At 45.6% G+C, this 24,207-nt stretch overlaps 1 protein-coding gene across 10 annotated transcripts in view; it reads right to left on the minus strand.

Annotated features, from left to right (window-relative positions):
- The window catches only part of LOC118364064 (growth factor receptor-bound protein 10-like), a 90,743-nt gene that overhangs the window by 11,183 nt on the left and 55,353 nt on the right, over positions 1-24,207 (minus strand). For 9 of the 10 annotated variants that reach the window (XM_052489698.1, XM_052489693.1, XM_052489692.1 and 6 more), the window contains 4 exons: positions 5,032-5,188; positions 2,183-2,298; positions 1,549-1,623; positions 159-296 (listed from right to left, as the gene is read on the minus strand). In XM_052489698.1, the coding sequence (XP_052345658.1) occupies positions 159-296; positions 1,549-1,623; positions 2,183-2,298; positions 5,032-5,188 (486 nt within the window). Of the gene's footprint in view, positions 1-158; positions 297-1,548; positions 1,624-2,182; positions 2,299-5,031; positions 5,189-6,139; positions 6,485-24,207 lie in introns of those variants that run through there. The other variant, XM_052489702.1, reaches the window with a different exon arrangement.

Here is a 24,207-nt window from a genome sequence, read left to right on the forward strand (position 1 = left end):
ATAAAATTAGATTTGATTTGATTTGAAGTATTCGACTTTGTAGGCCATTACTAGCGCAATTTAAATGTGGGATATTGGCTCAAGGATTCGGCAATACAAACCTAACACTAACAGAGTTAGTGTACTAAGCATACAGTAGAAAGGGGTTGGCCAAATACCTTCGACGTTCCTTTCGTAGAAAAGTAAAGTCCTGAGCGTCTAAGGAACACGTACAGCTTCTTCCAGGATTTCCTGCCCATCTCTTTCACGTATAAAAAGCCCTGGATCTCAGGACAACTGCTGGAGTTCAAGAAATTCTGAGAGAAGGAGAGAGAGAGAAGAAGGTTTTAGCACAAATCAAACATCATCACTTTCATGGGGCTCGGAGCCAGAAAACAAACATTTATATAACGAACAATCTTGGCATTCTTGTGATACCAATTTTTATGAACATGGGAGAGAAATGTTCAGACAGATGTTCTGTCTTATATAACAGTACCAACCAAGACACATACACACTGTAGAGACAGACAATTCAACAAGGAGTTCTGATTCTGACAGCAAGTTGTTGCAAGAACTGAATGGAGCGATAAGATAAGCACCTACTGGTTTTAACATGCCCTGCAGAATACAGAAACTCTCTCTGCCACATTCAGACACGGTCTCCTGACCTGACAAGATACTAATTAAAGGTGCAATACGTCACTTTTTGACGACCCGACCAAACCGACATAGAAATTTAAGTTAAGGAGCTGACATTCTCATTGAAAGCAAGTCTAAGAAGCGGTAGATGTGTTTTATGTGTGCCATTTCATTTGCTTCCCATTCTTAAGTTTCCGCTTTTACGTCATTCACTCCCGGCTCTGTACACCATCACATTAATACATTATTTTTGGTCGTGGTTATTTTTGGTCAAAAGTTATTTTACAGTGGTTTAGACAGCAACCTGATTCTCTACATTATGACTGAAAGTAGGCTAACTATTAGAATTTTTGCAACCAGGAAATAGCATAGTGCACCTTTAAGTGATTCACTGTTTATGATCTGCCTTCACTGGATTCCTGGAACCGACCCCCAGCCTGCTCCTTCAATCTGACCATGTCAGGGATGGTATCATTTTAAAAGCTTTCTGCCATAGTGAATGGATTCCAGTCATGGCCCTTTTAATAACGCTTTGTCACACTGCTACATTTGCAGGCTGAACATGTAAACTTCATTCCATTAGAGCCTCAGGTCTTTAAAGGCACCATGCAGCTGCGCTGTGCTGCCTGGTGCAGAATGGGAGGATGTTGGCCTGATGCGCTGTGCTATAACATTCAGTACGTTCCTTTACTCTCCTCTCACAGTTGCTTCCCTTCAGAAGCTGTAATATCTGTCTGTTTGTCTTTCTGTTAGGCACACCTGGCCTGCGTGTGCAGAGACACAAGTGTTACAGTCTGTTCTCTGACAAGACATGTACAAGGAGGTCAAAGGTGATATTTTTGAAGGAGATCGGACACAGTACACAACACAGACTGGAGTGTGCAGTATGCTGAGGTAGTGGAGTCTTTACGGTTCTATGGCACATACCTGTAAAAGTTGAGATGGTGGGATTGCACCATTTGTTTCCTGGCACCATGCAACCATATGCTCGGGAAAGAAATTCTGTTGGTAAGTGTAAAACGAAAGCAGTCGTTTAGCAAGGAGGTTGTGGGTAAAAGGAAAATCAGAAGGATGGAGGTGGAACGCCAAGAGACATTAAATGAATCCCCTTTCTCAAATGAAGATGAAGAAAAACATTAAACGATAGTATTTGTCTCATAGTGTCTCAAACTGTTTCTTAAATAAGTATGTTTAGGGACAGTTTCCCAGACCCTGGTTTAGCCTAGTCTTTCTGAGTCCTGGACAGTTTTATCCACCAGTCTAACAGTTAATTTTTCTGAGTGTGAGTGGGTACATTCCTATAAAGTGAGTGAAAGATGAGGCCCACTTGATTGTGAGAGTGTAGTAGGATTTTTCTGGGTAATATGCTAAATTTAACAAGTCCAACCAAACATTCTCCACTCATTTAAGAAATGCATTGCTTGTAAACAAAAAATAAAATCCAGGCTGTTTAGCTTGTTATAACTGTTTACACATGTAGAGAATATAAATAGGACAAGGAAAAACTCTGCAGGCGAGCTCTGGGATTCCTTGGAAACAAACAAACAAAAAAACAACCTACCAAGGGATTTCTGAAGAATTCATATTTGGCATAGTTCTTCCTGAACAGAAATCTGCCCTCGCTGGTCATGGATGCCTGCACTTGTACCACTAGCTCATGGTCCTCCAAGCACCTCTCTGTAGAGAGAGAAAGAAGGAGCTAGTTACCGAATGGAAGCCTACAATAAGGACACAATATCACGTCTTTAACAAGAAAAAGAACAACATTGAAATCATTTTCATGTCCTGAACATTGGGTGTAGAGCAAACAATGAAAGACCGAGCAGTTCAGCCTATGAACTGGAATTTGGAATTGGGTTTATTTTCTGAATTGACCCCAACCCTGCTATAGTCCCCCCCATCCTATAGCATACATTCACTTCCCCCCCTCTCACACAATTAGTGGGGCTATGCTATACAGGCCCTGCTGTCTGCCTGGCCCGCTGACCCTGCCTGGCCCACTGACCCACTCACCCTGCCTAGACCACTGACCCTGCCTAGACTACTGACCCTGCCTGGACCACTGACCCTGCCTGGACCACTGACCCTGCCTGGACCCTGCTCTCTCTGCAGGAACACATGTTTCACATCCAACTGTGGAAGCAGGATTCCTAAATAGATTTTGGCAGCAGGAAAGGAGACACTGGGGACTGGGGAGGAAGGGCCCAGGCTTTCTTGGACATGCAGTAAGATACTCACACTCATTAAAAGGGAGAGAAAGAGGAAATAGACAATGTGGACGTTTTCAGAAACTATGTGGGTAGTATCATACTGATGTTGCAACCTGGTTGGAGTCCAGTCCGCTTACATCCCAAAAAATGGAGAGTCAATCCAGTACCTTCTCTACCTTGCCTTTACTGAGGCTCTTTGGTGAGTCACTTCCTCTCTGACCATGAGTCAGTCAAGACCCTGACTCACTAGCTTAAAGCCTGTAGAGGTTATAACCCTTTGTGGGGGAAGCTGAGGGAGGGTCATTGGCCATTATTCTTATCAGCTATTCTATTCACCCGATGACTGACAGTGGCCTTCTCTCTCTCTTTCTTTCTCTAAGGAAACACCCCCACTGATTGTGGGGTTGTCTTTCAACTATCTCCCCTGGACTCCGCCGTTCTGAAGAGAAGATACGACTCAATGAGTCGTAGCCTTCTTTATACCAGGGAGTCAGGGACTCCGTCTCCGTTGTGGATCTGTGGCTCCCCTGTCTTTTCCAGTTTCCTCCTTAGCGAGGGTATTGGGAGCAAGGTTGGGAAAGCAACATATCTAATTGGCTGGATGTCATTCTTATACAACAAAGCCCATCTGGACAGGCCTGGTCAGATTAAGGAGCAATTAGGAAGAGTGACCTTGCCTCTAGTGGACTGGACTCACCAAAGAGAGCCTGCCCTAGCTCCATTCAGGTGGCTTCTAAAGGTCAGATCAGCCCTGGTTCCTTTTACAACGAATGGAAGTTGTGTCCAAATGGCACCTTATAGTGCAATATTGTGCCTTGTAGTTCACTATAAGAAAAGAGGGCCATTTGAGATGCATCCATAGTCTGTAGAACTTTGCCATTGTAGAGGGATGATGTTATACTGGGTATCCCTACGCACTGACACCAAACCAATCAGATCATGTGACGGTATTTTTTTAGAGATTTAGAGGCCTGTGCTTCAGATATGTAATATTGTTGTGTTCTAACTGCCATATAATGTCATTAGTTTGAAGATTTTGAAATATATATGCCATTTCCTTTGGGCTATAATGCGCTCGGGATATCAAAAGTAAATTGACGTTTATGAGCAAATTCATTTTTTTTTTTTACTTTCAAAACCTGGATAATTCAGACACACATATCAATATGAATTACACCCTCTTCACATATGCAACAATAAACCTAAGTAATTACTGCATATAATTGTTACCCTTTATGTTGTGCGTACATATTGGGTAGCCTATATTTCAGTGTTTTAGGCCTAAACATTCCCAGAAATACAGTACTCTCATTTTACCCATCTGCTGTAATGAAGATATAAGCCCAGACACAACATGTGTTTTATAATTGCTCATTCCTTAGGGATTTGAAGTTTGGAGCATTCAGTTTCTCAGAACTCTTAACAAATCGCTGCAATGCCGCCACATTAAGCATTCTACGTCTTGACTTACACAACCTAATATCAATTCATCTAACATTCAGTGAGACTAGAGTTATCCTGTTCAGCTATGGTATAAGCCCAAAGTAAAGTCCCTGTACAAATGTTGGCTAGATATACAGTAACTAGACAGAGCATGGTACCTGTCTGTATGAGCCAGTGATCGCAATTCCTGGTCCAGAATTAGATAAAAGAACATCTCTAATCATATTATTACACGTGACCATATTATGGTACATTCTTATCTCTAACTGGAAGTGACCGTATATCCGTTCTCAGGTACGGTAACAAACTAAGGTTTGGGCGGGTGATGTCAGGAGGGTTCCCGGTCCTGCACTAAGAGCCCGTTGTCTCAGACTACGTCGCAAATGGCACTCTATTCTCTACATAGTGAACTTCATCTAACAGGGCCCATAGCGCTCTGGTCAAAAGTAGTGTACTATATAAGGTGCCCCATACACCAGACCCTGAAACCGTCTAAAAGACTAAGAGCAGGCACAGACAGGCAGCTAATGACTGTTAACCAAAATAATGATATACAAGAGAAAATATAGGCTACAGATGTAGGCTATCTATTATTTAGGATGACTCTTGGTTTCCATAGCGAGACCTCTGTTGACTTTAACATGAGCAGGAGAACATGTTCATTATCCAGTTGGCTTCTCACAGAGCGAGGGCCGAGGGGGGAGGGAGCGCTAGGCTATGTCCTGCCAGCCAGCCTGCCCACCAGGTTGCCACTTACCTAGTCCGAGGAGAGGGTGATGCTCAACAAGTGCCCAACTGTTGTCGTCCACACAATGGCTTTTGTATACGAGGAGCTGGCAAAGATCTCTTGAAGTCATGTCGGCTGGGATTTCCACTACTTTCCCCATGCCATCTTCGCTGAAAATGTTTATAATCTAAAAGAGGAATGAAAAGGCCCTTTCATGTTAGAACTATTCCCAGACACAACTTCGTAGACAGACAGACATAATTCAGATAGATGAGACGCATAGTTCAGGCGTAGACAGGCACAGTTTTACATAGAAAGCATAACTAGAGAGCACAACATTTGCAATATAATACCAAGAGCTAATTCACTTTCATTCATAACCATGCGTGTTTGATGAGCATCCCAGACATATACAATCCATTCTCAATGGCAGCAGTTTGTGGGAAAATATAGGTTCTAAAATCATAAAATGTGACACTCATCAGAATCATACTTCAAGCTGAAATACTAAGGGAACTCTTTTAGTCCTTCAATCCACACCACCTGCTTCCATAGAGATTACCCACTGACTGAAAGATACTGCATAGAAAGATTGTGTATAGAGATACATTATACTGTATAGAAAAATACTGTATAGAAAGACACTGAAATAAACTGTATAGAAAAATAGTGTAAAGAGGAATATAGCACATTTATAGAAACATCAGATAAAGCCCTGATAAATCCCCCTCTGAGCACGGATCCTATTCCCTCTGGCTCCTCCAAGGAGATTTTAGTAGGAATTTAGCTTCCTTAGCCTTCCCATTTAGGCTACAGTACGCACCCTTTGAACATGAGGCCTTATAAAAATACAATCTCATTCCCTTCTCCAGCTATAGCTTCAACAAATTCAAAGCCTGACAACAGAACATCATATCTTCTTTCGACAGGAAAGAAAAAACAGATTCCTCCATTCAAGCGGGCTTCGATCCATTCTGAGCCTCTCACACATTCCCTCCTCGCTTGTCATATCTTGAAAAAATATAAGACAAATTATCTTCGACCTTTAAAGCAATTACTTTGACCCTCGTCTCAGCTAACCTTTGTCAGACTTCGGAGAAAAAGGGAAAAGCGGTTAAATATGTCTCTAAGAGCTTACCTCTACGGCCTGTAATAGGCAGCAGTCGGGAGAGCACGATGGCATTTTTGGAGTGAGCCTTCCTCCACACAGACGAACAACCCTCTCCTCAACTTGGTCGAAAAAAAGACTAGTACAGCACAGTTCCTTCCTCTCTGTCAGTGGCTGCCTGTTATGGTACCTGTCACATAATCTCCTCTGCCTAGTGCAGGACAGAGCAAGCAGATGGCACTATTTCCAGTCCGGCTAGTTGACAACTTCCCTCTGCTTCTCTCACAAAGGGTTACAGCCATGGGCTTTTAGGTAGTGAATCAAACCACACTTCCTTAACCAATCACAGGGCCCGCTCAGGCTGATGTAATCATTCCCACACAGTCTCTCTCTCTCTCTCTCTCTCTCTCTCTCTCTCTCTCTCTCTCTCTCTCTCTCTCTCTCTCTCTCTCTCTCTCTCTCTCTCTCTCTCTCTCTCTCTCTCTCTCTCTCTCTCTCTCTCTCTCTCTCTCTCTCTCTCTCTCTCTCTCTCTCTCTCTCTCTCTCTCTCTCTCTCTCTCTCTCTCTCTCTCTCTCTCTCTCTCTCTCTCTCTCTCTCAGGCTGCCGCTCTGAATAGCTTTCGGCTTCTTTTTGAGTAAAAGTGAAAATTATCATTTAAGTGGGGTGTGGGGCAGAGCGAAAGAAGCCTTCGTTTTAACCTCCCAACATGTTCTGAAGTTTCAAGTGAGGGCCTGTTCCTTTTCTTTTTTCTATCCGTGGCTCAGCTTTGAACTTTGCAGTCAGAAATCTCTCTCACGACAGAGCAAGGCTCATTATGGGCTAAATTAAACAAACCTGAGTACTTGAACTTCTCGTTGGCCTCCCCTCGAGTCTAGCTCCATGCCAACATTCTTTCTCTCAAAAGAACAAAACACGGAAACTTAGTGTGTTCACTATTCGGCTCGCCCCCCACCCCCCTTTTCTTTGTTTTACTTCAGATACTTAATACCCCACTGACTGGACAGACAAAGGCTCTGCCCCACCCCGTCTGGAGTAGACATTTAGCCGATGTCCTTTCAACCTCCTCTCATCTCAATGGGTCAATATCTATATACAAACACTATGCTGAAGGGAGGAGGAGGATAATGGGAGGTCTTAAATAACAGTTCCCTTCCTTCCAGTGTAGGAAGCAGGAAGCAGCCATAGTGGTCAGGGAGGATGATTTAGGGTTTCACTACTATTGCCACGTTCAAAATAACTGGGACCTCGAAACTAGGAAATCTCTGACTTCCGACTTCAGTGCGTTCAAGACAACTGGGAACTCGAAACTAGGAATTCTCTGACTTCTGACTTCAGTGCGTTCAAGAGAACTGGGGACTCGAAACTAGGAAATCTCTGACTTCCGACTTCAGTGCGTTCAAGACAATTGGGAACTCGAAACTAGGAAATCTCTGACTTCTGACTTCAGTGCGTTCAAGAGAACTGGGGACTCGAAACTAGGAAATCTCTGACTTCCGACTTCAGTGCGTTCAAGACAACTGGGAACTCCAAGTCAGCAACTCGGCCTCTTTCTAGAGCTCCGACATTCCGACCTGAAGATCACTGACGTCACGATTTGACCTCGATTTTTTTCAGAGTTTCCAGTTGTCTTGAAAGCACCATAAAGCCTTAAAGAGAGCGGGCTGTGGCAGGGGAGGGGAGTATGACCAGACAGAGGAGGGTGGGAGGAAGGGAGATAGAGACAGAGAGAAGGGGACAGAGAGACAGAGAGTAAGAGTCCCATGCCAATAAAGTCCCTTAAATTGAAATTTAATCGAGAGAGGGAGAGAAAGTGCAAAAGAAACAGAGAGGGGAAGAGATAGTGAAAGATGAGAGATAGGGGGAGAGAGGCAAAGAAACAGAGAGGGGAAGAGATAGTGAAAGATGAGAGATAGGGGGAGAGAGAGAGGCAAAGAAACAGAAGAGGGGAAGAGATAGTGAAAGATGAGAGATAAGGGGAGAGAGAGAGGCAAAGAAACAGAGAGGGGAGAAATAGTGAAAGATGAGATATAGGGGGAGAGAGGCAAAGAAACAGAGAGGGGAAGAGATAGTGAAAGATGAGATATTGGGGGAGAGAGAGAGGCAAAGAAAGAGACATAAGTAGAGGAAGAGAGTGTGAAAGAGGGAGAGCGGAGGGGGGGAGAGAAATAGTGAAAGAGAAAGAGAGCAGATACACAGAGACAGACAATAGTGAGAGAGGTGAGAGACTGAGGTGAGTGAGAGAGAACAAGAAATAGAGAAAAAAAAGAAGAGAAAATAATGTTCTGTGATAGTAGTAAGTAAGGCTATGTGTAGTGTACATGCCACTATACTAGGCTTCCAGTTGTCACTGCAGCCACACCCCTCTCCTCATTGACTTATTACTACCTCACTACTGGCTTGCCTGGTGAGTCAGTGGGGAAAACCCCATGTCACATACCTACCATGCTGTACTACAACAGGACACACTACCACTGCCAGCAGCTAACACTCCTTATGTGGAATGAGATAGCACAACCAGCCCTACACCACTACGCCTATTACATCACTATTACATCATATTATTATCCTAGAATACATACTGTACTGGATATTATGAGGAGAGGAGTCACGTGCTTTGACATGTGTGCAGAGGAGTTAACAAGTACACACTTCGGGGGGTAGAGAATTGGAGCACATGGTCCTAACTTAACCGAACAAGAGCAGGAACATAACCTCTCAACCTCTAAGTGGAAAATGTTTCAATCCAACATTGCATCCCAATGTGATGAAAGGAACAGAAAGACATTCAAGTGAGTGATGAGGACTGAGGAGACACGGCACGCTTCCTTGACCTACTCCACTTATTTTTTCTAAGAGAAAAGATGTCCTTGTGATAAAGAGAGAGGGAAAGAAAGAGCGAGAGGGATGGGAAAAAGAGAGAAGGGAAATGAAAGGAAGGAAGGGGAAGACAGGGGAGGCAGGGGAGAGAGAGAAGGAAAGAGAAAGACAGAGAGAGAGAGCGAGAGAGGGGGGGGGTGTGCTGGGTTATCTTCCTGTTCTTTCTGAACACTATTCTCATTCAGTGGTGGGCCTCCAGGATGACTCAGGACTTGTGATGTAATTACCCAGGGACAAGCTGCTGAGAGCCCCAAGCTACACACACACAGGCAATGTCCCTCTTAAGCCACTCTCATTCTCTCACACACACACACACACACACACACACACACACACACACACACACACACACACACACACACACACACACACACACACACACACACACACACACACACACACACACACACACACACACACGCAATGTCACTCTTCAGCCACTCTCATTTATACACATTACAAGTGCATTAAAAGCACAATATTAACATCAGGGATGTGTTAAAAACTCTAGATTACTGGTTATTACTGGTTACTAGCCTCTTAGGGATGATTAACCTCAGTCTACTATGGAGAAATTGATAAGGTTGTGGTGACACATCAGGTCCTCTCTGATTATATCCCACACAGAAAAGGAATGGTGAAGTAATAGTGTCACCAGTGAATAGGTTTTACCATGCTAAGTACTGTAAATGGTGCCATTTGGGATGCAGCCAATGAAGATGGCACTGATATCTCATTTGGGTCTTCAATAAGCAGGCTACAGTGGGGTAGTAGTGGTAATGCCATATAATTAGAATGCGTAGAACATAGTGCACCCATGAGTTTACCATTGAAGTTGCCAAAGTCAGAGGTTCCAAGTCTATTCTGTTCATTCTATTTCTATGGGTAATTCCTGTGATGGAAACATCTGACCTGATCTCTGAGGCATTTGATATTTATTGTAGCCTACTGTACCAGGCCATATAGCAACAGTTTATTGACTATGACATAAGAAGCAAAGAGTAAGTGGTGGAACCAATTAAATAGGGCTGTGACGATACCAGTATCTCAATATTTCCATGTCAAAAATGAAAACACAAAGCAGACCTGCTGTATGTAATAAATACATGTGACTCTGGATGACAACATAAGGATTTTTGTTTTCAACATTAGGGCTGTTTCCTAAAGAAGTTTGTATTTCGTTTCCTTGCCACGATACTGACGAGTATCGTGATACTGGTATCTTCTCGGACCTACAATTGAATACCTTCAGGTGTAAATCTTCTTCATAAGAAAAAACAGAATTCAATTAAATCTCTAAGGAGGCAATTCTAAATCTAGTGCTTCTCTGTAGGCTAACTCCATTATCTCCGTAAGTTATTAAAAAACTAAACCAAAGAAGTGTCTCTACTCTCTGATCCCCCAAAAGAACAGCCATTGATTAAACCGTGTTGGCTAGCGGTCGACTGAGTGGTGGTCTCGCCCCCTCTCTGCAACCCACCAACAAACCAGTCCCGTTTACAAGTACCTCTTTAATGAAGCCAAATGTACTGTGTGCTCTGTGTGGTCTCTGAACTGCAGTGGCCATTGACATCCACTAATGAGAATGTGAGACAAAACCTGGAATAAAGACAATAAAGACAAAGCTTGTCATGTCCTGAGCTTCACTCGCTGCCTGCAGCCGGCTGGCCCGGGGAGAAGTGCTGGGCTGAGTCGGCTCTAAAGGGAACGGCTGGCCCGGGGAGAAGTGCTGGGCTGAGTCGGCTCTAAAGGGAACGGCTGGCCCGGGGAGAAGTGCTGGGCTGAGTCGGCTCTAAAGGGAACGGCTGGCCCGGGGAGAAGTGCTGGGCTGAGTCGGCTCTAAAGGGAATGGCTGGCCCGGGGAGAAGTGCTGGGCTGAGTCGGCTCTAAAGGGAACGGCTGGCCCGGGAGAAGTGCTGGGCTGAGTCGGCTCTAAAGGGAACGGCTGGCCCGGGGGAGAAGTGCTGGGCTGAGTCGGCTCTAAAGGGAACGGCTGGCCCGGGAGAAGTGCTGGCCTGAGTCGGCTCTAAAGGGAACGGCTGGCCCGGGGAGAAGTGCTGGGCTGAGTCGGCTCTAAAGGGAACGGCTGGCCCGGGGAGAAGTGCTGGGCTGAGTCGGCTCTAAAGGGAACGGCTGGCCCGGGAGAAGTGCTGGGCTGAGTCGGCTCTAAAGGGAACGGCTGGCCCGGGAGAAGTGCTGGGCTGAGTCGGCTCTAAAGGGAACGGCTGGCCCGGGAGAAGTGCTGGGCTGAGTCGGCTCTAAAGGGAACGGCTGGCCCGGGGAGAAGTGCTGGGCTGAGTCGGCTCTAAAGGGAACGGCTGGCCCGGGGAGAAGTGCTGGGCTGAGTCGGCTCTAAAGGGAACGGCTGGCCCGGGGAGAAGTGCTGGGCTGAGTCGGCTCTAAAGGGAACGGCTGGCCCGGGGAGAAGTGCTGGGCTGAGTCGGCTCTAAAGGGAACGGCTGGCCCGGGGAGAAGTGCTGGGCTGAGTCGGCTCTAAAGGGAACGGCTGGCCCGGGGAGAAGTGCTGGGCTGAGTCGGCTCTAAAGGGAACGGCTGGCCCGGGGAGAAGTGCTGGGCTGAGTCGGCTCTAAAGGGAACGGCTGGCCCGGGGGAGAAGTGCTGGGCTGAGTCGGCTCTAAAGGGAACGGCTGGCCCGGGAGAAGTGCTGGGCTGAGTCGGCTCTAAAGGGAACGGCTGGCCCGGGAGAAGTGCTGGGCTGAGTCGGCTCTAAAGGGAACAGCTGGCCCGGGGAGAAGTGCTGGGCTGAGTCGGCTCTAAAGGGAACGGCTGGCCCGGGGAGAAGTGCTGGGCTGAGTCGGCTCTAAAGGGAATGGCTGGCCCGGGGAGAAGTGCTGGGCTGAGTCGGCTCTAAAGGGAACGGCTGGCCCGGGGAGAAGTGCTGGGCTGAGTCGGCTCTAAAGGGAACGGCTGGCCCGGGGAGAAGTGCTGGGCTGAGTCGGCTCTAAAGGGAATGGCTGGCCCGGGGAGAAGTGCTGGGCTGAGTCGGCTCTAAAGGGAACGCTACGTAAATACTGCTGACTCATGAGGTGGACATGAACCGCTTCTTGTTCTCAATTTTTTGTGTCAAATTAAGCAATTATCCAGGCTCACTATTGCAGAAAAAATGACCAGAACATTGGCCAAGGACTAAAATGGGGACTTTCGAATGCACAATACCAAGTCATGTACAATACGCTCTCCCTCCAAAGCAGTTAGTTAGTGAGCTAGGTACAGAACAATAAAACAACAGAATATATAATAATATGGATGATTTGGAATCGGGCACGTTTAGCAGATGCTGGGGCCAGTTAAAACAGTACTTTTATACTTTCAGAAGTGGAGAGATGTGGATGAACTAACGCCATACTGTGGTTAACATCTAGGCCACAGTGACTACTCATCCCCATCGAACTCACACATGCAAACCACCCAGCTCGTGACTGAAACTCAACCATATTCCGGTGATATAACAAATGTTAGCCATGGGAGTACAGAGTACAGTACAGGGCAGCCCAGCCAAAGGGCATGATGAAACAACTTCTCTCTTTGGAAAACAATGATTAGGTTATAATATATGACTAACTCTGTATATATATATATATTTTTTTTTAAATCTGGTGGTTGCAGATATCAGCACATGTTCCAAAAATTCAGAATCGCTTGACTCATTAACTAAAACTCAACAAGCTACCATTATGGAACGCACTCCCAAAACCAAACAATCCCTCAGTTCCTTAGTCCCTTCAAACCAGAACAAACCACAAGCAAAAAGACCCATGGACGGTGTGTATATATAGATCAAATAGAGGCTGATCCATCGGCTCTGTGCATTCCTCTGGGAAGAATCCCCTTGAGCGGAGCCTGGAGCTCCCATACCTCCTCCCTGCCACACACATCCCATCGGCCCCAGCCTCCAACCCCAACAATCCCCTTTGAATGTCCGAGATCTTTCCCTGTGGCTCCCTACTGAGATCAATCCAGAGAGGAGCCAAATATTTATCCAATAGGAGCAGACTGGTTAATTGCACAGCAGGGACCTGGGTAGCACCCTTTCAGGCCACCACATTGTCCCTTACGGGACTCAGGGACTGCCATTGGGCACTCACAAAAGGATGACATCGTTCAATTTTGACTACACAATAAAACCAGCCGCCCGCAAGCTGCACTCACTGTACTTCTACTTGCACTGGTCACCCAAGCTGTAAGGCCAGGCCAAGGCCAGCTAGCTGCTGGTGGCGTGCACACACTCACACACACACACAATATAATGCTCTACGCTGGTATAGGCCTACCTATTACAATACAAGAAGTAAGCAGCAGAATTAGTTTATTAAAGGTGAGTGCTGAGAAACGGTGAGAGAGATTTGATTTCAGAGATTTAACATTGTGTTCCAGTATAATTAGGTGTTTCTGGAGAGAAGGCGTGATCAGGCCCCATTCCAATGGCGCTGCTCTCCTCTCTACTCTGGACTTAGTCATGACTGCTATTTGAATTAAGCCAATTGTCTGTCTGCATTTCCTCCAATGGTTGCCTTTTCAAAATGTAACAAGTTAGAGATGAATTGAATGTATATGCTGAGAGTGTGGGAGTATTGTTGCATCTCTTTTTTCCTTGTGTCTCCATCTCTCACTCTCTCCCCCTTTCTTTTCCCCTCTCTTTTCCCTCCTCTCTCTGTGAACACTAGTTCCACTTGAGAGACATCTGAGCTGTCCTACTTTCCTGTATGAGAGAGAGTTGAGAGGGAGAGGCAGAGAGAGATAGAGTTGAGAGAGAGGAAGGAAGAGAGATGGCAGGGCAGAGAGAAAAGCAGAAAGTTGAGAGTGAGAGTTGAGAGTGAGAGAAGCTGCCCTCTTCTCAGTTTAGAGAGCAAGAGAGTTGTGAGGGAGAGAGGCCTGCTCTGCCCTGCAGTGGAAGATTCCATGCAGTCTCCATGACCTACATGAGTCCAGCTGAAGCTTTGCGGGCCCGCTGAGACACTCTACTCGGGCCAGATGAACTAACAGCTTGCAGCAACACATTCCACCCTGTCAAGCCTCCATCCTGGACACAGAGCAGGGCAGTTCACATTCCCTCCAGTAAAGTCATGCAATGATGAATCAACTGCTCTTTTCTCACACGTTCAATATGGGCTAAACACACACTTCTATATATAGACGGCTATTGTATAATGTTCTCAGACTAAAACTGTGGCCCATGTAGGAACTTTGGGAACATATCCAAGCTTGACACTGGTGAAAAACTATCCCTGTGTGTTTATTACAGACGATCACATTAAAATACTGAAAATCATGGATTAATTTCCCCAAAGACGGAGTGAAAATCATCAGTCTACATAATGAGTGTAATGAACAGAAATAGGTCATACTAACCATAACAAAACAGCACATCTCTAAAACAGGGACACGATCAGGGACTGACATATGATAGAGCAGGGTTCCCAACTGGTGGCCCGGGCTACAGGCCCAATTCAAATCAAATGTTATTTGTCAAATGCTTCCTGAACAACAGGTGTGGACTACTGAAACACTTACTTACGGGCCCTTCCCAACAAAGCAGAGAGAAAGAAAATAGCGAAATACTAGAAAACTAAAACATGTAATAATAGTAATAATATATACACAATGAGTAATAATAACTTGGCTGTACAAGGACTACCAGTACCAGTTGATGTGCAGGGGTACAAGGGAAGAGGTAGATATGTACATATAACGAAGAATAAAGTGACAGATAGTAAACAGCAGCAGCGTATGTGAATCAAAACATTTAGTGCAAAAAGGGTCAATGCAGATAGTTAAATAGTTAACCAAATAGCTACCCGGACTAACTATTTACCAGTCTTATGGCTTGGGGGTAGAAGCTATTCCGGGTTCTTTTAGTTCCAGACTTGGTGCAGAAGGTACTGCCTGCTGTACGGTAGAAGAGAGAACAGTCTGGAGCCTGACAAATTTTAGGGCCTTCCTCTGATACTGCCTGGTATAGGAGGTCCTTGCAGAACTTTTTGAGGATCTGAGAGCCCATGGCAAATCTTTTCAGCCTCCTGAGGGGGGAGAGGAGTTGTTGTGCCCTCTTCACAACTGTGTTGGTGTGTTTGGATCATGATAGATCCTTAGTGATGTGGACACTACAGCCAAGTCGATGTGAATGGGGGCGTGCTTGGCTCTCCACGGCCGGCTCCTTTGTCTTGCTGACGTTGAGGGAGAGGTTGGCTATAGGCTGTCTCATCGTTGTCGGTGATCAGGCCTACCACCATCGTGTCTGCAAACTTAATGATAATATTGCGAGTCGTGCAACAGGGAGTACAGGAGGGGACTAAGCACACACCCCTGAAGGGCCACGTGTTCAGGGTCAGTGTTGCGGATGTGTTGCCTACCCTCACCACCTGCAGGCGACCCGTCAAGAAGTCCAGGATCAAGTTGCAGAGGGAGGTGTTCAGTCCCAGGGTCCTTAGCTTAGTGATTAGAAAGAAATCAACCCACAGCCGAATCTAGTTGATGATCCCTGTGCTATAGTAATGAACAGGTCTGTACTAAGTGAGGGAATTGTTCTGGCTTCTAACTTTACCTGCTAAGAGAACTCACCATGTCTATCTCAGTTAAGATAACATGACACAGCTAACCAGGGTATCGTCTAGCAGTCTCATAATAAGAGACATAAAACACAGAGGGTTTGTTACTTAGTTTGACCTGTGACCTGGCAGGCTCAGTGCACAGAGCGAGGGACCTTAATGTCCTTCTCCTAATGGGGGACCACAGCCAGCCAGTTTGTCCAGCTAAGCCTACATCATAGCAGTTAGTGCTTAGCATAGCCTATACTAGCATGGTCTAGCATAGCCTAACCCCTGCAATTCATATCTGGACCTCAAAGCATATCATTGTTCCTCTCTAATCAGGGACCGATTTAAACCTGGGACACCATGTTGGTGCAATTCATTATCAGGTATGTAGAACAGAAAACCAGCAGTAGTCTAGCCTGACGACTCACACCAAATTCTTCCGCTGCCCTGTCGTTCACTACCTACCTTAGTAGTAATTTCATTGTAATTGTTTGTGGTGACGAGGGGCGTTGCAAAAAGAGTAAGTCATCATCGATCGGATCATCTCTAACCAATCAGAGTATCAAAGCCAATTACGAATTTTCCAACCGTGTTCTGGCTCAAGCCCAACCCATAGGTTTCTGGACCAATCAGAGAAGGCCGCGGAGGTACTCAGGGACACATTGCGGAGAATAAATTAACATCCGTAGGCGTGGCACAGTGTTTGGCTGAAGCAGTCGTCCGGACCTCGGGTAAGATTTAAATACCCTTTGCCTAGCCTAATATAGCGTAGCACAGCATCTCTCAGTTCCACAGAACGTAACACACAAAGCAGGACAAGCCAGGGCTGTTGATTAAACAGTCACAGATATTTGTCACTGAGTGACTGCTGCACTGGCCAAGTAATCCAAGCAGCAGGTCGAGGCTTGTCTTGCTGGGTAAGTGGAGGGTTAAATATGGCCTGACACATGAGATGTTCCAGAATAAACCACAAGCTCCCTGGCACGCCTCCAACAAGCATTTGTTAACAACACAGTTGCAATTTGTATCTCAAGAGTGCTGCCAGTCAGCATTCAACACATAGATATACACACAGACACGTTGTCTATGCGGACACACACGTACACACACGTACGCAGGCACCAATTTAAGACCTGCAGGTGAACCGCATGCTTACTTCACCCACGTATGAGATTAGATACTGGGCTACAGTACAGCAGCCTCTCCTCTCCAGTACCTCTGCCTACAACGTGCCTCAACGAATTAAATTGAACCCAAACAATTCTCTTTGGGGGGGTTGAGAAAGATCTAGTCAGAGCCGAGCCAGCTGAAAGTCCTACAAGCAGTTGCAGGAGGAATGTTCTCTCCCAGCAGCAGCACAGAAAGCCTAGTACTGACTGGTCCCATGTAATCCTTCCATGTTCCGTTTGGGAACATTCTTTGGGAAGGAGAAACAATAAGCATGCATTGCTTCCATACACGGGGCTCTAAACAATTATGGGCCGTGATTACATGATACTTTGCCTAAGTTCCAAATGGGACTCTATTCCATACACAGTGCACAACTTTATTTGCCCTATGGCCGTGACCAATAGTAGTGCACTATAAAGGAAATAGTGTGCCATTTGGCATGTACACTAAGTCAGCCCGCTGTGGGATCTGGGATGTGCTGCTTCACTGTTGGTGTGGTTTAAGAGCCTGTTAAAACAGACTCCCTCTAGTCTAGAAGCAAGGCAGCACATTTCTGGCACTGGTCACTTTGATCTCAAACTCAGCGCTGCAGAACACATTAAGCTGAAATTCTGTTCCAATGCAATTAACCTAAACACTCAGACGAGCCAGCATCAGCAAAATACCAACATTTTATTTACAGTGGAAAAAGGTGAACTCTGACCCAAACTCGGGCATTCCTGAATCCCCAGCAGCCAAGTATGATGCTCAGCTGTGGAGGAGATAGAATGCTGCACATCCCTACTAACATGTAGTGAGTTTACTGTGGCATTGATGAGTGGCCCCATATACTCTGCCATGGAATTTACAACATGTACAATTTTGCACATTATATTCATTCTGTTCTAATTAGCCAATTATTACAGTCCATACACAGCCATTACTGTTCATGTGAATCCAAGCAATGTGGATGACATTAAGTGGAGACTCCTTTCGCAGTGTCAAGTTCACCCACTATGCCACTAATGTCAAGTTCTCCCACTATGCCACCAATGTCAAGTTCTCCCACTATGCCACTAATGTCAAGTTCTCCCACTTTGCCACCAATGTTAAGTTCTCCCACTATGCCACCAATGTCAAGTTCTCCCACTATGCCACTAATGTCAAGTTCTCCCACTATGCCACCAATGTCAAGTTCTCCCACTATGCCACTAATGTCAAGTTCTCCCACTATGCCACCAATGTCAAGTTCTCCCACTATGCCACCAATGTCAAGTTCTCCCACTATGCCACCAATGTCAAGTTCTCCCACTATGCCACCAATGTCAAGTTCTCCCACTATGCCACCAATGTCTCCCACTAGTTCTCCCACTATGCCACCAATGTCAAGTTCTCCCACTATGCCACCAATGTCAAGTTCTCCCACTATGCCACCAATGTCAAGTTCTCCCACTATGCCACCAATATCAAATGTTCTCCCACTATGCTACCAATATCAAGTTCACCCACTATGCCACCCACCAATGTCAAGTTCTCCCACTATGCCACCAATGTCAAGTTCTCCCACTATGCCACCAATGTCAAGTTCTCCCACTATGCCACCAATGTCAAGTTCTCCCACTATGCCACTAATGTCAAGTTCTCCCACTATGCCACCAATGTCAAGTTCACTATGCCACTGTCATTCTCCCACTATGCCACCAATGTCAAGTTCTCCCACTATGCCACCAATGTCAAGTTCTCCCACTAATGGCACTCCCACTATGCCACCAATGTCAAGTTCCACCAATGTCAAGTTCTCCCACTATGCCACCAATGTCAAGTTCTCCCACTATGCCACCAATGTTAAGTTCTCCCACTATGCCACCAATGTCAAGTTCACCCACTATGCCACCAATGTTCTCCCAAGTTCTCCCACTATACCACCAATGTTAAGTTCTCCCACTATGCCACCAATGTCAAGTTCACCCACTATGTCAAGTTCACCAATGTCAAGTTCTCCCACTATGCCACCAATGTCAAGTTCTCCCACTATGCCACCAATGTCAAGTTCTCCCACTATGTCATTCTCCACTATGCAATGTCAAGTTCTCCCACTTTGCCACCAATGTTAAGTTCTCCCACTATGCCACCAATGTCAAGTTCTCCCACTATGCCACCAATGTCAAGTTCTCCCACTATGCCACCAATGTCAAGTTCTCCCACTATGCCACCAATGTCAAGTTCTCCCACTATGCCACCAATGTCAAGTTCTCCCACTATGCCACCAATGTCAAGTTCTCCCACTTTGCCACCAATGTTAAGTTCTCCCACTATGCCACCAATGTCAAGTTCTCCCACTATGCCACCAATGTCAAGTTCTCCCACTATGCCACCAATGTCAAGTTCTCCCACTATGCCACCAATGTCAAGTTCTCCCACTATGCCACTAATGTCAAGTTCTCCCACTATGCCACCAATGTCAAGTTCTCCCACTATGCCACCAATGTCAAGTTCTCCCACTATGCCACCAATGTCAAGTTCTCCCACTATGCCACCAATGTCAAGTTCTCCCACTATGCCACTAATGTCAAGTTCTCCCACTATGCCACTAATGTCAAGTTCTCCCACTATGCCACTAATGTCAAGTTCTCCCACTATGCCACTAATGTCAAGTTCTCCCACTATGCCACCAATGTCAAGTTCTCCCACTATGCCACCAATGTCAAGTTCTCCCACTATGCCACCAATGTTAAGATTGCCCACTATGCCACCAATGTCAAGTTCTCCCACTATGCCACCAATGTCAAGTTCTCCCACTATGCCACCAATGTTAAGATTGCCCTCTATGCCACCAATGTTAAGATTGCCCTCTATGCCACCAATGTCACTCACTAACTGACTGAGTGGCTACTATTCTAAGCCTCTTACCTCACCATGTGTAAATATGCATCGCTACAGTAAGGAGCTCAGAGGCTATTAACCATATTGCTCGTCTCTCTCTCCACACACTCCTACTCCTCTTCTCCTTTCAGCGTGCGTGCCAGCTGCTGAGTTCACAGAAACATTTCAAAGGATAAAGCGTTGCACACAAGGGAAGAGGCGGAGAGAGGGGATGGGAGCGGGAGGGGAACCTGTGTCACCGGTGTGTCAACTTAACAACAGTCTAATAGAAACAGAAAGGAGGCTAAGCTAAGGAGGACTAGGCACCAGGCATGACAGTGCAGTTTATTAACCCAGTAATAGAGCTGCAGCACAGTTGTGTCACATGCAGTGTCGCTGGCGTGCTTAGACTTGTCCCTGATGGTGTGGTATGGGCTAGAACCCAGAGTCTGCCTGCATGGTGATGGAGGCCCTTGGACTCTGTGCTGTGAGAGTCAGTTAGGTGGGTCGCATCCAACTTGACAGTACATGCAGATCTGCAGCTCCTGTCCAAGCAGTGCCAACCCATGGACAATTCACATCAGATCAGCATCAGTTGAAGACACAACACTAGGGACAGGGTGTCCAGGTCAGTCAGGCTGGCAGCATCAGGACCAGTTAGTATAGTGCCTACTGGTTGGTCAAAACCCTCCATCTACGGGACTCCCGGGTGGCGCAGTGGTCTAAAGCACTGCATCACAGTGCTAGCTGTGCCACTAGAGATTCTGGGTTCGAGCCCAGGCTCTGTCGCAGCCGGCCGAGACCGGGAGGCCCATGGGGCAGCACACAATAGGGTTAGGGAGTTTGGCTGGCAGGGATATCCATGTCTCATCGCGCAATAGCGACTCCTGTGTCGGGCCGGGCGCAGTGCACACTGAGCAGGTTGCTAGGTGTACGGTGTTTCCTCTGACACATTGGTGCGGCTGGCTTCTGGTTTGGATGTGCGTTGTGTCAAGAAGCAGTGTGGCTTGTTTGGGATGACGCATGGCTCTCGACCTTCGCCTCTCCCGAGTCCTTACGGGTGCAGTTGCAGCGATGAGACAAGACACGCTAACTACTACCAATTGGATACCACAAAATTAGGGAGAAAAGGGGGATAAAATAATAATTACAAAAAAATATTAAAAACAATTTTAAAAAACTCCATCTCGAGCCCAGTTAACAGATGGGTTGTCAAAACCAGCCAGTAACGAAACAAGTCTGTTATTTGTTAACACTACCATTTTAAGAGAGAGAGAGAGAGAGAGAGAGAGAGCGAGAGAGCTAGGTCATTGACCGAAACTTTGGAGGGGAGGCAAATGAAAATCATATGGGCATCGTATAACAGACTGCGCAGTGATCCCTGACAGGCCAGCCGGCAGCGCAGCGTTCGTGTGCCTCCAATGCGCGGGGACTGGGGAAGAGAAATGAGAGCCTGTCAGAAAGCGCCCAGAGGTCGGAAAATTCTGTAAACAGCTAACTTCTCACCAGCCCTACTCCGCCAGCCAGCCAGGCCTCCAGGGTCGGCATGCAGGCAGGCAGGAAGGCAGAAAGACGGACGAACAGACAGAGACGATTCTAAAGGACAGGCACTGCATGCTGGGAGAGCAAAGCAGAGCCAGCTGTGGAGCAGGGCCCATCTCTATGACCATCAAACCTCACATGTACACACACACACAAATGCACAAATGCGCGTACACACACACACTCAGACAAACACACACTATGCAAAGGTTTTAGGCAACATATTTCTTTATCTCAGTATCGTGGGCCAATCAAAAGCCGGAAAAACATGCTTTAGAACTGCTTTACCAACGCTGCATGTTCTAGTCAAATGTATGGTTATTTTCCATCTCCAGCTCCCTGCATCTACAGACTACAGCTCATCAGTTCTTACAGACCAGACCTGGGTTCAAATAGTTTTTGTCTTCTGTCAAAGACTTTCATTGAGCCTGCCTGAAGTGCCAGATTGGCGGTCTTGCACTTTCCACAGGTTCCATTGAGCCAGGCAAGCTCTATCAAGCAGCTAAAAGTATTTGAAAGAAATACAATAATACAATTTGAACCCAGGGTCTGCTAATACAGGCTCTGAACCCCAGAGCCATAAAAGTTGAGTCAGGATTAGCCAGGGACATATTTATTCGAAATATACATCCCTTTCACAGTAATCTCGGCTCCGTTATAGTAATGACTCTCTTCTAGGAAAGAGTTCACTGCAGCCTTCCCATTTCTTTCAACTAAGGTGGGGTAGTGGGCGTGGCCAATGGTATGGTCTCCAACCAAACTTTTTAAAGGCTGTCCTTTTGGCCGCAGAGGCAAAATGTTGAAGTTCAAAAGCTAGTTTCCTTCCAATTTTGCCATGTCTTATGCAATGCTCTTATGTTATCTGAGTGACTCAAACATTATTAAAAAATCAATGGAGGCCCATGCCATGCCATTTTTTGAATTTTAGATTCTCCCGGTCTAGTTTTTATTTTGGTGATTTTGGTTCTCAAATATGTTCTTATTTAAAAACATATAGCTCCATTATCTTTTCTACATACTTTATATCTGGTATTAGTCGTTTAAGTTTACATTAAAAACATTTACCATCCCGAAAATGTATTTTTAATAAAACAAAAGAACATATACAGTACCAGTCTAAAGTTTGGACACACCTACTCATTCAAGGGATTTTCTTTATTTTTACTATTTTCTACATTGTAGAGTAATAATGAAGACATCAAAACTATGAAATAACACATATGGAATCATGTAGTAACCCAAAAAATGTTAAATCAAAATATATTTTAGATTTTAGATTCTTCAAAGTAGTCGCCTCGATGACAGCTTTGCACACTCTTGGCAGTCTCTCAACCAGCTTCATGAGGAATGCTTTTCCAATAGTCTTGAAGGAGTACCCACATATGCTGAGCACTTGTTGGCTGCGTTTCTTTCACTCTGCGGTCAATCTCATCCTAAACCATCTCAATTTGGTTGAGTTTGGGTGATTGTGGAGACCAGCTCAACTAATGCAGCACTCCATCACTCTCCTTTTTGGTCAAACAGCCCTTACACACCCTGGGGGTGTGTTTTGGGTCATTGTCCTGTTGAAAAACAAATGATAGTCCCACTAAGCGCAAACCAGATGGGATGGCGTATCGCTGCAGAATTCTGTGGTAGCCATCTGGTTAAGTGTGCCTTGAATTCTAAATAAATCAGACAGTGTCACCAGGAACAACAACAAAAAACACCATCACACCTCCTCCTCCATGCTTCACGGTGGGAACCACACATGCATCATCTTTCTTTCACCTACTCTGCGTCTCACAAAGACACAGCGGTTGGAACCAAAAAATCTCAAAATTGGAATAATCAGACCAAAGGATATATTTTCACCGGTCTAATGTCCATTGCTCGGGTTTCTTGGCCCAAGCAATTCTCTTCTTCTTAATGGTGTCCTTTAGTTGTAGTTTCTTTGCAGCAATTCAACCATGAAGGCCTGATTCACACAGTCTCCGCTGAACTGTTGATGTTGAGATGTGTCTGTTACTTGAACTCTGTGAAGCATTTATTTGTGCTGCAATCTAAGGTGCAGTTAACTCTAATGCACGTATCCTCTGCAGCAGAGGTAACTCTGGGTCTTCCTTTCCTGTGGCGGTCCTCATGAGAGCCAGTTTCAATACAGCGCTTGATGGTTTTTACGACTGCAAAGTTATTGACATTTTCCAGATTGACTGACCTTCATGTCTTAATGATGACTGCTGTTTCACTTTACTTATTTTTATTATAGCAGCATACCACCCTGCATACCACTGCTGGCTTGCTTCTGAAGCTAAGCAGGGTTGGTCCTGGTCAGTCCCTGGATGCAAGACCAGATGCTGCTGGAAGTGGTGTTGGAGGGCCAATAAGATGCACTCTTTCCTCTGGTCTAAAAAAAAATATATCCCAATGCCCCAGGGCAGTGATTGGGGACACAGCCCTGTGTAGGGTGCCGTCTTTCGGGTGGGACGTTAAACGGGTGTCCTGACTCTCTTGAGGTCATTAAAGATCCCATGGCACTGATCGTAAGAGTAGGGCTGTTAACCCCGGTGTCCTGGCTAAATTCCCAATCTGGCTAAATTCCCAAATCATCACGGCCATCTAATCATCCCCAGTTTACAATTGGCTCATTCATCCCCCTCCTTTCCCCTGTAACTATTCCCCAGGTCGTTGCTGTAAATGAGAACGTGTTCTCAGTCAACTTACCTGGTAAAATAATGGATAAATAGCTGTTCTTGCCATAATATGGACTTGGTGTTTCACCATAGGTGGGGCTATCTTCTGTATTCCACCCCTACCATGTTACAACTCAACTGATTGGCTAAAACGCATTAAGAAGGAAAGAAATCCCACAACTTAACAAGGCACACCTGTTCATTTAAATGCATTCCAGGTGACTACATAATGAAGCTGGTTGAGATAATGCCAAGAGTGTGCAAAGGTGTCATCAAGGCAAAGGGTGGCTACTTTGAAGAATCTAAAATATATTTAGATTGATTTAACCAAATGGTTACTACATGATTCCATATGTGTTATTTCATAGTTTTGATGTCTTCACTATTATTTGATGTCTTATACTATTATTATACAATGTAGTAAAAATAGTAAAACTAAAG

The sequence above is a fragment of the Oncorhynchus keta genome, chromosome 31, assembly GCF_023373465.1.
Source record: "Oncorhynchus keta strain PuntledgeMale-10-30-2019 chromosome 31, Oket_V2, whole genome shotgun sequence".
Taxonomy (NCBI): domain Eukaryota; kingdom Metazoa; phylum Chordata; class Actinopteri; order Salmoniformes; family Salmonidae; genus Oncorhynchus; species Oncorhynchus keta.